General features: G+C 40.3%; 1 protein-coding gene across 1 annotated transcript in view; it reads left to right on the top strand.

Annotated features, from left to right (window-relative positions):
- TRPC7 (transient receptor potential cation channel subfamily C member 7) overlaps positions 1-6,086 on the top strand; it is a 296,237-nt gene extending 290,151 nt beyond the window's left edge. Inside the window, exons 12-13 of the mRNA XM_078149184.1 lie at positions 3,050-3,125; positions 5,237-6,086. Of these exons, the coding sequence (XP_078005310.1) occupies positions 3,050-3,125; positions 5,237-5,406 (246 nt within the window). The 3' untranslated portion in view covers positions 5,407-6,086. The remainder of the gene's footprint in view (positions 1-3,049; positions 3,126-5,236) is intronic.
- Positions 6,087-13,227: the final 7,141 nt, after the last annotated feature.

The following is a 13,227-nucleotide window of genomic DNA, read 5'->3' on the forward strand; positions in this document are numbered from 1 at the left end:
TCCACAGGATCACAAAAAGTAAGACACGACTGAGCAAGTTATTATTATTACTACTCCTAATTAGTTTCAATTGAAATAATGCTAAGTGTCTAAGGGCAATGGGATACAATGATATGTCTGCACAGAGTCAGGGTGCAGAGCCCAGCTTAAAAAAATCCTGGGGGAAGTTAGGCAATTCACTTCCCCTCTCAGTGGATATTGGACTAGATGATACCTAAAGTCCTTTTCAGCTTTAGAGCTATCAGTCTAAAGATATATGCAAGGACTTGATCAGGGTACTGAAGGTGTGGTGTTATTCAGTATGAGTCAGTCAGTCGATAAACATTTATGCATCCCAGGCACTGTGCAAAGCGTTTTAGATACAGAGAAAGGCAAAAGGGAGCTGCTGCTTTCAAAGAGCTCACAATCTAAAGCTAAGAACTAATAAACACAACAACATAAGGGAATTGCAGTATTCACACAAGGCCTGCAAAATCCCCTTTATGACATGAGAATGAGTTGCTGAATCTGGAGGGTACAATAAAATACAACACACGCATGACATAGCACAGCATAATACAATATAACATAATACAATGCAATGCAATGCACTACCATACATCAAACATTTATTCTGTATCTACTTTGTGCATAACACTGTGCTGGGCATTGGAGGAGGTACAGAGTTTAGATAAGACGTGGTTCTGCCCTCATGACACCAGCTGAGTTAACTATATACACAATATCTCAAAATCAGTACATTCTAGAGGTGCAGAACAAAACACATTGTGAGGTCTGAGGGGCCTCAAGGGTCAGGAAAGCCTTGGAGGAAGAGGCATTCAAGCTGGGCTTTTAAGGTTGTGGACTTCAACAAGTGCGAGGACATTTCAGATTCAATGAACAGCCTGAGCCTAGAGGTTGGAGGAATCTTGAAGGATCTATTCCTAAGACCTTGGTTTGAGAAAGCCATTATTTTAGCAGATTTCACTTGACTTGTAAGCAAAAACCTAGAAATCTGTGGGGGGGAAAATTATGTTGAGTTTTTCAGTCAAGAAGAATTACATATATTTTTCCTGAATTATCAAAGAACCCCAAATAGTAGGCCCTACATCTGTGAGATTTTGGTGATTGGGGTCAAGTGCCTTAAAAGTGCAGCTTCTGTGGTTTGAAAGTAACTCCTTTGTATGTTTGTCAAAGACTGTAGCACACCAAGAGAACCATTTCACTTCATGGTGGTGGTGATGAGTTTAAATTTCCAGCTTGGAGTGTCCTGGGAATTCATTTCCCTTTTCTTTCCAAAAACCTTCACATAAAATGTGAGGCACCCAGAAGCAGAAAAACCTTCATGTAGAATGTGAGGTACCCAGAAGCCAAGTGTCTTTAGGGCTAGGAATGGGGGAGGGGAGGAGGGCAATCACAATGAAGCCAGAAATAGAATCCTAAAAATAAAATCTCTGTCCATCCAGTCCTCTTTCAGCTAGAGATCCAGCCTCTGTGCTCACGTGTGATCAAGTGGAAGGAGAAATGGTTAAGGGGCAAGGCAGTTACTTAACTCACTGCATCAAGATGTAATCATTACCTCTTCACCATAAGAAACAATGGTTTCTTGTCTTCAATTTCAAGACTGAATCTTAAATAAGGATATTTATCAAATACTTGATTTGGCAAGAACCATGGAAATAATTTGTCCTTGGTGTTTCTTAGGCGTTTATTCATGTCCATTTGCAACAATGGAGGAGGAGATGACAATACCTGCATGGTAAATGGGCAGGAAGGCCAAACCCAGTTCTTCCAAGTTTACTGACAGACAGTGTCAGAGTGGGTGGTATTTATGGATAAGACATTTGCATCTAAAATTCCAAAGGCTCCATTGTGACTGCTTCTTTCTTAAAGGAGTTTTCTATCATTAAACGTATTTCTTCTCAAACATTGTCTTGAATTCCTTTGCCAAACTAAATCCCTCTCATGTTTACCCTACCTTTCTCCCCAACCTCACCCCCATCTCCTATATCATGTTATCAACTTGAACTTGCTACTACTCTAAGACAAAGACTGTGGGCACTGCTTCAGTCCCTGAAGTAGAAAAAACTCTTAGAGATCTAAGCCAAAGATGTCATACTCAAGGCACATAGGCCAAAACACTCCCAAGTGAAGCCTGAACCAGATTACAGTGTAATTGGGAAATATTTAACAAAGTGGACAAACAAAAAAGATAAAACATATAGATAATCTTGATTTGTGATCTTCCCTATCAATATGCAACCAGTAGGAATTTATTGCTATTTGGATTTGACACCACTGACATAGGCAATGTGCTGTGTTAAAGAGTGTGCTGGACTTGGAATCAAGAGATCTGCATTTGAATCTGTGCTAGGACATTTATTAGTTATTTGACCATGGATGACTCATTTAACTTCTTTTGGTCTCAGTTTCATCATCTATTAAATGGGAACAATAATTATAATATACTATTTACTTCACAGAGGTATTCTGAGGAAGGCATCTTCTAAAAAATAAATTGCTATATAAATGAGTTATTATTATCTACTCCAACCCCCTTATTTAAAAAAAAAACACATACATTCAGGGTAAAAGAAGTTAACTTGACTTGCTTAGGAAGGAAAACCCAAATCTACTCATTTACAATTCAATTTGTGTTCTGTTATACCACACTAGTCTACCTTCTCTATATCTAAGATTGCTCCCTGTCTCTTTGGTTTAACTTTCTGCCCCTTTCTCATAAGCCATAGTCATAGCTCTAAGGCTGGAAGGATCCTCAGAGACTATTTATCCTAACTCCCTCATTTTATAGATAACCAGGAAACTGCAACCCAGGAAGGTAGAGAATCATTCTCTATTCATGCCCTAAGGATTGGATTGGTATTCAGAATAAAGAAGTTGGTCCAGACATTCCCTTTAGGGAACAGAATTGTGCCCAAAGTGTCAAGCTTTAGATGTTGGAAGTTTCACAAAGTATTCAGGTGCACGTGTAACAGGGTGCTGTCCTGAATCCTTTAGCTCACCTGCTTCCTGAGATAGGATCAACTTACCTCTTATGTTCACTTTTCAGAAAATCATGAAGCGTCTTATAAAAAGATACGTCCTGAAGGCCCAGGTGGATAGAGAAAATGATGAAGTCAATGAAGGCAAGCAATGTTTTGATGGATTTTCCAGGGTTGTCAGATGTCCCGAAAATGTGGAGGCTGTCTTAACATTTATTTCAATGCCTCATCGCTAAGGAAGTTTTGGAGAGTAGTGCCATAAATGGGAGTACTTTCATGAGATGTGTGAAACCCTTATTTCCAGATTCTAGCCTCATCAGTCAGTCTGCCTGCTCTAAACAGCCCACATCTTCAACCTGCTCCCTATGGTCTCACATTTCAAACACTCAACTCACACACCTACTACCCCATCCCTTTTAATTATATTGTTCCTGTCTGAATTTTTTAATTTTTATCCCTCTATGTTGTTCAGTTTTAAGCCAATTATTCTAAAATGTTAAGATTATCTTGCTCCAATTAAATAGTATTTATTAAATAGTATAAATATAAATAGCATACATAAAATATAGTATTTATTAAAAAAGTATCCCAAATTTTAAGCTGGAAAGGACTTTAGTGGTCCTCTATTCTAGTCCCCTCATTTACAAATAAAGAGAAAAATGAGGCCCAGAGAGATCAAGCCATTTGCCCAAGGTCAGACAGATAACAAATTCTGACCCCAGATCTCACGCTCTTGCCACTGACCCATACTGCCTATCTTTTACTCCAAGATAATAATATAATCTAGGAATATGAGAACAAAAATTCACCTGCCCTAAAGCCACTGGGATGCTGTTCAGAGGATTTCTCTTCATTATTCTAGAAGTAGAAATTCACTAAAGCCAGAATCCAGGAAGTGAATTACCCTCCAAGAAACATATTTTCCTTAAATCAACTCTCCCATGATTAGATCAAAGCCAAGAAAAACCATCATTTCACCTATCAGTTCTATTCTTCTTTCCCAAAGCAAGGCCCTATTCAGCAATCTGAATATTTTCCATTGAAATTCACTGGGCAGGTTGCTTCTTCAACTCTGGTAGATATATTCTATTAATATTCTATTAACTGACCTGTATGGCAAACAAGCTTTCTGCTCCCTTCAAAGCAAAACAAAACAAAGTATAATCCCATGTGTGTCGCTAAAAAGCTGTAATAAATATGATTGTCGGTCAAGGATCATAGAGTATGCCCTTAGTGTCTACTGGCCAACATTTTAAATCTTACTTCATGACTCAGATCCTGGAGAAAACGTGTTTGTCTGTTTCAGTTGCTCACCTGAGAGGTTTGGTGAGAAAAGAGAGAGGAATTCAAAATGAACAAATAAACTGCCCCTTGTTGGGGTGGGAGGAGGTCAGGTCATCATTCTTAAGTGGGATGTCCTTACCAGTCCTCCACTAGAAGCATATCTGTCTGGAACAAAGAAACTAGATCCCTAGATTAGAAGATTCTGCATTTGTTAGGATGAAGCATGCCCCAAAATGCCAAGAAAAGAAAAAAAACAGAACAATATATAGTATGACTACAAATGTAACAAAGTAAAAATGGAAACACAATTCAAAAATGAATGAACAAGTAGGAACTGCAAGGGGATACAAAGAAAAGTCTAAAACAGCTATTATGAAAATATAGTACAGAAAAAAAATATGTTAAGTACAAATATTGTAAATGTTCTATTGTTTTCTTTTTTAGAGTTAAAAGCATGATGAATTATCAAGTATTTGGTTCACCTTTAAACTAATCATTTTAAAATGATAAATCATCTTAATCTCAATAGTCTTTATTCAACATAATAAGCATTTTTCTTTACTCCCTAGACAACAATTTAACCTAGAATTATGAGAACTAAAACTAAGTCCCTGAATTATTGTTTAGTTTCACTCATCCAAACTAGCAAAGATGATGGGAAGGCCAAACCCAGGTCTGACCATGTGACTGGCATTATTCTTTGGCCCCATTGTTCATTGCACTAGAAAAGAAATTTCACTAAATCACAGAGTCCTCCAAGAAACAACCTTCCCATTGTCACTTCTCCCAATAACTCAAGGCCAAGAATGCTCACAATAGCTACAATATGTGCTATACTTTATTCTTTGAAATTGATTTAAATTTAAAGTTACTAAGCAAATTGTATTTGTGTTCATATTTCATATCAAGTATCTACATTTAATTTTTTAAAGTGCGACCATGTTCATCCAAATTGTTTTTTGTCTTTGCAGGAGAACTAAAGGAAATCAAGCAAGACATCTCCAGCCTCCGATATGAGCTTCTTGAAGAAAAGTCACAAGCAACGGGAGAGCTGGCTGGCTTGATACAGCAGCTCAGCGACAAGTTTGGGAAGAATTTAAACAAAGATCATCTAATGATGAACAAAGGCAAGCATGACTAGTCAGACCCACAGCCTCTGTGACATCAACCAGCATTCAGAGGGAGTGACCATAAGCAATGGTTTGAGCCAAATCCTGGCCTTGGCCATCAAGCTGATACAACTCTCATGGACCTGTTCCTTGGTGACAATTGTGTCCAAGCAGGTTTGCCAATGTCTACAACCAGCTGAGCTGCCTGGACCCAGGAGTTGTGGTGATTCTAGATGCCCAAAGCAGTTTTTTTTCTTTTTTGTAAAAGAGTGAAACACAAATTGAAAAAGGGAGAAACAGTCAACAAATATGAGGCCATGGCACTCATATAGCTGAACTATGATGTGTTTCCCTACTGGCATATTCCATGGCATTGTATCCTTCCCCTAGTAAGGAGGGAAATCTGGCTGTCTCAGCTGTATAAACACACCTTCCTACTTGAGTACCATCCATTAAGCACTGCTTAATGACAGGGCAGATGGAATATCTAAATGTCATCCTTAGATATTCACAAAAACAAAGCTACCAAGCAAAACCAGGAGGTGACCTGTGATCTATTCTTAAGTGCCAGATGAGAACACAGATAGCCTAATAGCAAAATAGTTATATTTGTTTAAAAAAAAAGTTTAAAAAAATTCTAAATCAAAAATTGTACTATCAGTAAACCTATTTAGAGGGAGTGGGGGATCCAAATAATGTATTTTTACCTTTATTAAGATCATCTTGTAATTACTATTTTTACCTAAAAAGGAAAAATAAAATTACCTCATAATAACTTGCTGTGGCCTAAGTGGAATTGGTATTTGTGGACCTCAATAACAGTGGCTACTTGTGACTTTTGAAAACATAATGGCAAACACTGGTTGCTTTCATTTTTACCTATTAGGATGCCATTAGATAATGCATATAGAAGGGGTTCTCTGATTGTTATTCCTACTATCATATAGTAGGATGACAAGGATAAAAGAAGTGGTTTAATCTGGAGGTATATTTATGTAACAGGGATATAACAAAGGTTTATAGGTAATAACCTATGTCACTCCCTAGATTCACCTCAGGGCTCAGATTCAAGGTACTCTGGCTTAGCTCATTTTATCCCCTTGGAGTCAGAGTTTAATCACTTAGACCTCACACTATAGTAAGCAAAATAAATCAATTAAGGGAAAAGCATGTGTAAACAGAGACTATCCTGTCCTTTACTGCCTGAAGGCCAGGTATTTTACATTTCATCCCTCCTCTATGGTTTCCCAGTACCTGGAACTTAGAGGTATCTAATGTCTCTTCCATTCCAGCCCCAACTGATTTATGTTCACCTAATTTTAGGGGGTCCCCAAATCCCAGTTCCACCTAACCACTTAACAGTCAGATTAACTTTTATTAATTTATTTTTTTAATTTATTTTTCATTTTCAACATTCCCTTCCACAAGTTTTTGAGTTCCAAATTTTCACCCCATCTCCCCCCTCCCCCCACCCCAAGATGTCATGCATTCTGAATATCCCTTCCCCTACTCTGTCCTCTCTTCTATCTCTCTCCCCTTCTCTTATCCCCTTCCCCTTCTATTTTCCTGTAGGGCAGGATAGACTTCTGTACCCCATTTCCTATATTTATTTCCCAGTAGAAACTAACTCTATTTCCCTTAATCCTATCCTGCCCTCCCATTTATTCTATTCTTTCTTTTGATCCTGTCTCTTCTCAGAAGTATTTACTTCTGATTAACCCCTTTCCCAATCTGCCCTCCTCTCTATCATCCCCCTGCTCTCTTGTCCCCTTTCCCCCCTAATTTTCCTGTAGGGTAAGACAGATTTCCATACCCAATTGAATGTGTATGTTATTCCCTCCTTAAGCCAAATCCTATGAGAATAAGATTCACTCATTCCCTCTCACCTTCCCCTGTTTCCCCTTCCACTGTAAGAGACTTTTTGTTTTTTTTTGTGAGATAATTTACCCCATTCTACCTCTCCCTTTCTTCTTCTCCAAATATAATCCTCTCTCATCCCTTCATTTTATTCTCCAGATATGACCCCTTAATCTTCAACTCACCCTGTGCCCTCTATCTATCTACATATACATACATATAATTTTTTTCCTCCAACTACCCTGATACTGACAAAGGTCTCATGAGTTATAAATATCATCTTTCCATGCAGGAATGTAAACAGTTCAATCTTAATAAGTCTCTTATGATTTCTCTTTCCTGTTTACCTCTTCATGTTCCACTTGAGTCCTGTATTTGAAAGTCAAATTTTCTATTCAGCTCTGGTCTTTTCATCAGGAATGCTTGAAAGTCCTCTATTTCACTGAATGACCATTTTTTCCCCTGAAGGATTATACTCAGTTTTGCTGGGTAGGTGATTCTTGGTTGTAATCCTATCTCCTTTGCCCTCCGGAATATTATATTCCATGCCCTGCGGTCCTTTAATGTAGAAGCTGCTAAATCTTGTGTTATCCTGATTGTGTTCCACAGTACTTGAACTGTTTCCTTCTGGCAGCTTGTAATATTTTCTCCTTGACCTGGGAACTCTGGAATTTGGCTACAATATTCCTAGGAGTTTTCCTTTGGGGATCTCTTTCAGGAGGAGATCTGTGGATTCTTTCAATTTCTATTTTGCCCTCTGGTTCTATATATCAGGGCAGTTTTCCTTGATAATTTCTTGAAAGATGATGTCTAGGCTCTTTTTTTGATCATGGCTTTCAGATAGTCCAATAATTTTTAAATTCTCTCTCCTGGATCTATTTTCCAGGTCAGTTGTTTTTCCAATGAGATATTTCACACTGTTTTCTAATTTTTCATTCTTTTGGATTTGTTCTACTGTGTCATGATTTCTCATAAAGTCACTATCTTCCAATTGCTCTATTCTAATTTTTAAGGAAGTATTTTCTTCAGTAAGCTTTTGGACTTCCTTTTCCATCTGGCCAATTTTTTTTTAGGGCATTTTTCTCCTCATTGGCTTTTTGGACCTCTTTTGCCATTTGGGTTAGGCTATTTTTTAAGGTGTTATTTTCTTCAGTATTTTTTTGGGTCTCCTTTAGCATCACTCTCAGTTTTTCCTCTACTTCTCTAACTTGCTTCTCAAAATTGTTTTTGAGCTCTTCCATGGCCTGGGACCAATTCATATTTTTCTTGGAGGCTTTGGATATAGGAGCTTTGACTTTGTTGTCTTCTTCTGGTTGTATATTTTGGTCTTCTTTTTCACCAAAGTAAGATAATATAGTCTGACTCTTTTTGCCCTGCTTGCTCATGATCCCGGCCAATTACTTGAGTTTTAAACTCTTTGTTAAGGTACGAATCTGCTTCCAATGTGGAGAATGTACTGTCCCAAGCTTCGGGGGTTTGTACAGCTGTTTTCAGAGATACTTGTAGGGACCTGTAAATTTTCAGTTCTTCCAAGGTGGTATGATAAGGGGCAAGGTGTTTACTCCTTTCCTGGCCTGCGACTACAAGTACTCCTTTCTGTCCTGTAACTGTGAGGAGGGGCTTCTCTCCGCAATCACTACAAGCTCCACCAAGCCAGCGCTCCTCCTCACCCCAGCACCGCTGCCCAGAACTGTGGCCCAGATCCAAACACGGGCAAAGGAAGAGATTCCTGCCTCAGCACTGGCAAAGAGATCCCTCTCTGATCAGCCACTGGATTCCCCCTCAGTCTGTGGGCCAGAAGCTCGGGAAGCAGCTGCCCCCCCCCCACAGGGCCTTGCTCTTGGGGAATGGAGCTGAAACCCCGCCTTCCTTTCTCAGGCACTGACAGAAACAGACTTTTCCCACTGACCTTCTAATTTGTCTTTGGCATTGGTGGATTGAGGAATCTGGAAACCTCCACAGCTGCCCGAGATTCAGTCCTCTGAGGCCTGCTCCAGGTTTGCTGCAGCCTGCGCGCCCACGCTGCGGCCTGTGCACCCACGAGGCGCTGTGCTGCACTCCCAGCCCGGCACATACACCTTTCTGATCAATCATCCACGTTGTCTTGGGCTGGAAATTTGTTTCACTCTGTCTTTTTGTGGGTTCTGCTGCTTCAGAATTTGTTTCGAGCCATTTTTTATGAGTATTTGGAGGGGTTTGGAGGAGAGCTCAAGCAAGTCACTGCTTTCACTCTGCCATCTTGGCCCCGCTCCCCAGATTAACTTTTACAAAAGAATACTTATTTCAAAGATAGAACAAGAACAAAAATCTCCCCCAAGAAATAGGGGCATAATCTCCCTCTTACATCTCTCTCAGGCAATGGAAGGGGATTAGGTACACAGTTTAACTTGGCTCCTATATAGTATTAGTCCCACCAAGTTCCAAATCCAAAGCCCCCTGGCTTAAATCCCAGCTTTTCAGAACTTACTGTGGTGGAGGAATGGGAGGGAGGACAGCAATATGTGATCTGGAATTCTGCCTCCAAGGTCACCATGGCCCAAGCTCCCAAGTCCAGGGACACTATTGCCTGCACCAAGAACTGAAAAGGACTGATGAAACAGACCAAAAGTCAAAACCAATTCTTACAATCACAAAGTCTAAAAGGGAGAAGGGGTTCCTCAGTTCCTGATGGCTGTGCTGCGGGTGAACAGGACCTGCAACCCCCTGGACACTGCCAGTGTATGAGTCATTCACTTACTTATAGGACAAGGTATCTCAGCTACTGGCTTGATTCACTGTTAGGATAAATAGATCAATCAGGTGCCTACTCAGGGCTTATTCCTCACTGAACTTGCCTAGTACTACTACTAGATCTGGTTATTAAAGGGACTTTTAATGGCTTTTATAACCTTCCAAAGCTGACAGGTCATAACCTGGTCCATTCTGTCTCTAAGAGTCATTCACTTCGATTGGGCAAAAAGGAACACAACTGAGACAGAGGAAACAGATGAGGAAAGTTTATCTGTTTAAACCTTTTGTGTGCACACTTACTTCTGGCTCATTATCCACTTTAAAAGGCTTTCTGCCACCATGCTGTAAGCCAATAGGAAAAACAACAACAACAAAATATCTGCACCTGCTCAAATCATGAAGGGAAAGGACCCTGCTAAACCACATTTCCTCAGCAGTCTCAACAAACCTTCACATAGACTGACAGCAGACTGAGCTTATTGCCCAAGCGTTAAAGACTAGGACCTATTTGGTCAGTCTCTCGATTATACTATGATGCCTGGGGACATAGTCTACCTAGCAGTATATGCCCATCCTGCAGCCTGTACTGGGTGCATTTCAACTCTGGGGACTGAAGACCAGGAGATCAACACCCTATTACATGGGGAAAGGACTTTGCAAATGCCAAAGTGCTCTAGAAATGGGGACTATTATTATTAACATAAAAATCATTATAAAATCAATAAAATACTTTAATGGTAGAATCATAAGAGTCTACCATTCTATTCTGTTAGAACTATAAGAGATATTATAGCTGGAAAGAGAGCAAGATTGTCCTAGGCTGGTTGTTTTAAAGATGCAACCTGTTCAGGTTATACGAACAACAGAAAGGGGTTACTCCTGTCTCTATGGTAGGTAGGGGAGCACAGAATGTCTCCTCCCAGAAGCAGGTCCCTAGGCTCTCCCACATCGGTGCCTCCATTTCAGGTAATCTTGCAATGCTCCAAAGCCCTGTGACACATAGTAATATCAACCAGTAGCAGACAGGTAGCATAAAATGTGGCAAACACAGGTGGCCTAAAATTGCAGCTACCCAAAATGAGGTTTCTGCTTCTCCCCTTCTCAAATGATTGGAGTACTGAGAGGTCCAGTTCCTCAGCCAACTGTTATTGTAGAATAACTCTGAATATAAGGAAGGAGGTAAAGCTTGTCACAAACATTGCCTGAAAGTACTCACTATTTCTCAATTTGAAGTCCTGCTGTATTACACTGCCTCTCAATGAGTCTGCACCCAAAGTCTTCTGAACAACATTACTTCTCTTATTTCTACAAATTCAATACTCTGAATGCTTCATTATCTAGATGTCAGTTGTCAAGGTTCATAGAGCAAGAGACCACAACAGATTACATGGTACACTCTCCAGCTTTTAGTCATTTCTCCACCTTAGCCTGGGTCTCATACATGGTGGGTGCTGGCCGTAGACCAAATAAGATAAACCATTTCTGAAGCTCCTCTGAAGAGGATGGAGTCTGAGGAAGGCTGTCTCAACTTCCATGAATCTTTCTGGAGCCTGTGAGATATGCCAGTAAAATTCACTAGAGCTGGGTGAAGAAGTCTGCATTAATGTCCTCTACCTAATAGTAATAGATTATTGTGTGTGACATAACAAGCTATGTGTGACCTTGATCAAGTCTCTGCCAATCTCTCCAGACCTGAGTTTCCTCATCAGTTAAAATAAGAGGATCGTGCTAACTCGTCTCTATGGACTAAATGAGGCCTGCAGCTTTCCAGCGGGAAGAAGAAAGAAAAGCTGTGGGCCTCCACGTGTGGCAGTGGTGGGGACCTGCTGCTGCTTGTGTCCTCTCTCCACCTGGCCACCATAAATCTGTGAGTGCATGGCTCTGTCTCAGTTGTGAAGACAAAGGGAGGCTATGAATCTTATTGCTGCAGGCTGTATTTAGTGCCAGGGAGGAGAGAAGAAAGTCCATCTCAGAGGTGGGGATCCTACAGCCACTGCAGATTCCGCACCCCTGCCCTATCGGTTTGAACCATTTGCATGCACACTTATTTTTCTAGCTCAGCAGCTCCTTAAAAGTTTCTTTTTGTTACCATGCAATAAACCAGAATAAAAAACAAAAATATCTGCAACTGCTCAAAATCAGAGAGGTAAAGGCCCTACCATCCCACTTTTCCTCAAGCAGGTGCCCATGCTCATCGCCCAATCATCCATGCTCCTAAGATAGGAACCTAATTGGCCAATCCCTCCATTACATTGTGATGCCTTGGGACATAGTCTACCTAGCAGTAGATGCCAATCCTGCAGCCTGCACTGGGTGCATTGAGGCTCTGGAGACTGAAGACCAAGGAGATCAACACCCTATGACATAGGAAAAGAACTTTGTAAATGCCAAAGTGCTCTAGAAATGGGACCTATTATTATTAACACAAAAGGCCTCACTGGAAAATCAATGGGAGAAATACTTTTAAGATAATAGTAGAATCATAGATTGTTAGAATAGTAAGGGATATTAAGGGATAATCAAGTCGAACCCTCCTCCTCCACATCTCTCCCTGGACGTACTTTACAGCAGTGAGAACTGAGGATAAAAAAAAAAAAAAGACAAGATTGGCTTTGTTTGTTTTTTTTTTTTGGTGAGGCAATCAGGGTTAGGTGACTTGCCCAGGGTTACACAGCTAGTACATGTCAAGTGTCTGAGGCCGGATTTGAACTCGGGTCCTCCTGACTCCAAGGTTAGAGCTTTTACTCACTGCACCATCTAGCTGCCCCTCAAGATTGGCTTAAGATGAGCTCTTATCACTCTTAACCATGACCCAACTCCTACATGCAAGCACAATTTGTTGTCCAGTTTTTTCAGTCACAGATAACTTTCTGTGACCCCATTTGGAGTTTTCTTCACAGAGATGCTGGAGTGGTTTGTCTCCTTCTCCAGCTCATTTTATATATGAAGAAACTGAGGCAAACAGGGTTAAGTAACTTGCACAGGGTCATACAGCTAGTTTCTGAGGCTAGATTTGAACTCAGGTCTTCCCAACTCCATCTCTGGCACTTTATCCACTGACCTAGCTGTCCCTACCAAACCCTGTGAAGACCTTTATCCTATGGAACTAAAGAATTTAAATTTATTCCCAAAAAATTTATTAAGCACCTACTATGAGCCAAGGTAGTCCGCTAAGAACTGAGGATACAGTAGCAAAATCAATCAGCCCCTGCTTTAAGGAGCTTATATGTCATTAGGGCAAGACAATATATAACTAATAATTAAAT

The sequence above is a fragment of the Phascolarctos cinereus genome, unplaced genomic scaffold, assembly GCF_003287225.1.
Source record: "Phascolarctos cinereus isolate Bilbo 61053 unplaced genomic scaffold, phaCin_HiC Scaffold_2;HRSCAF=192, whole genome shotgun sequence".
NCBI classification, from domain to species: Eukaryota; Metazoa; Chordata; class Mammalia; order Diprotodontia; family Phascolarctidae; genus Phascolarctos; species Phascolarctos cinereus.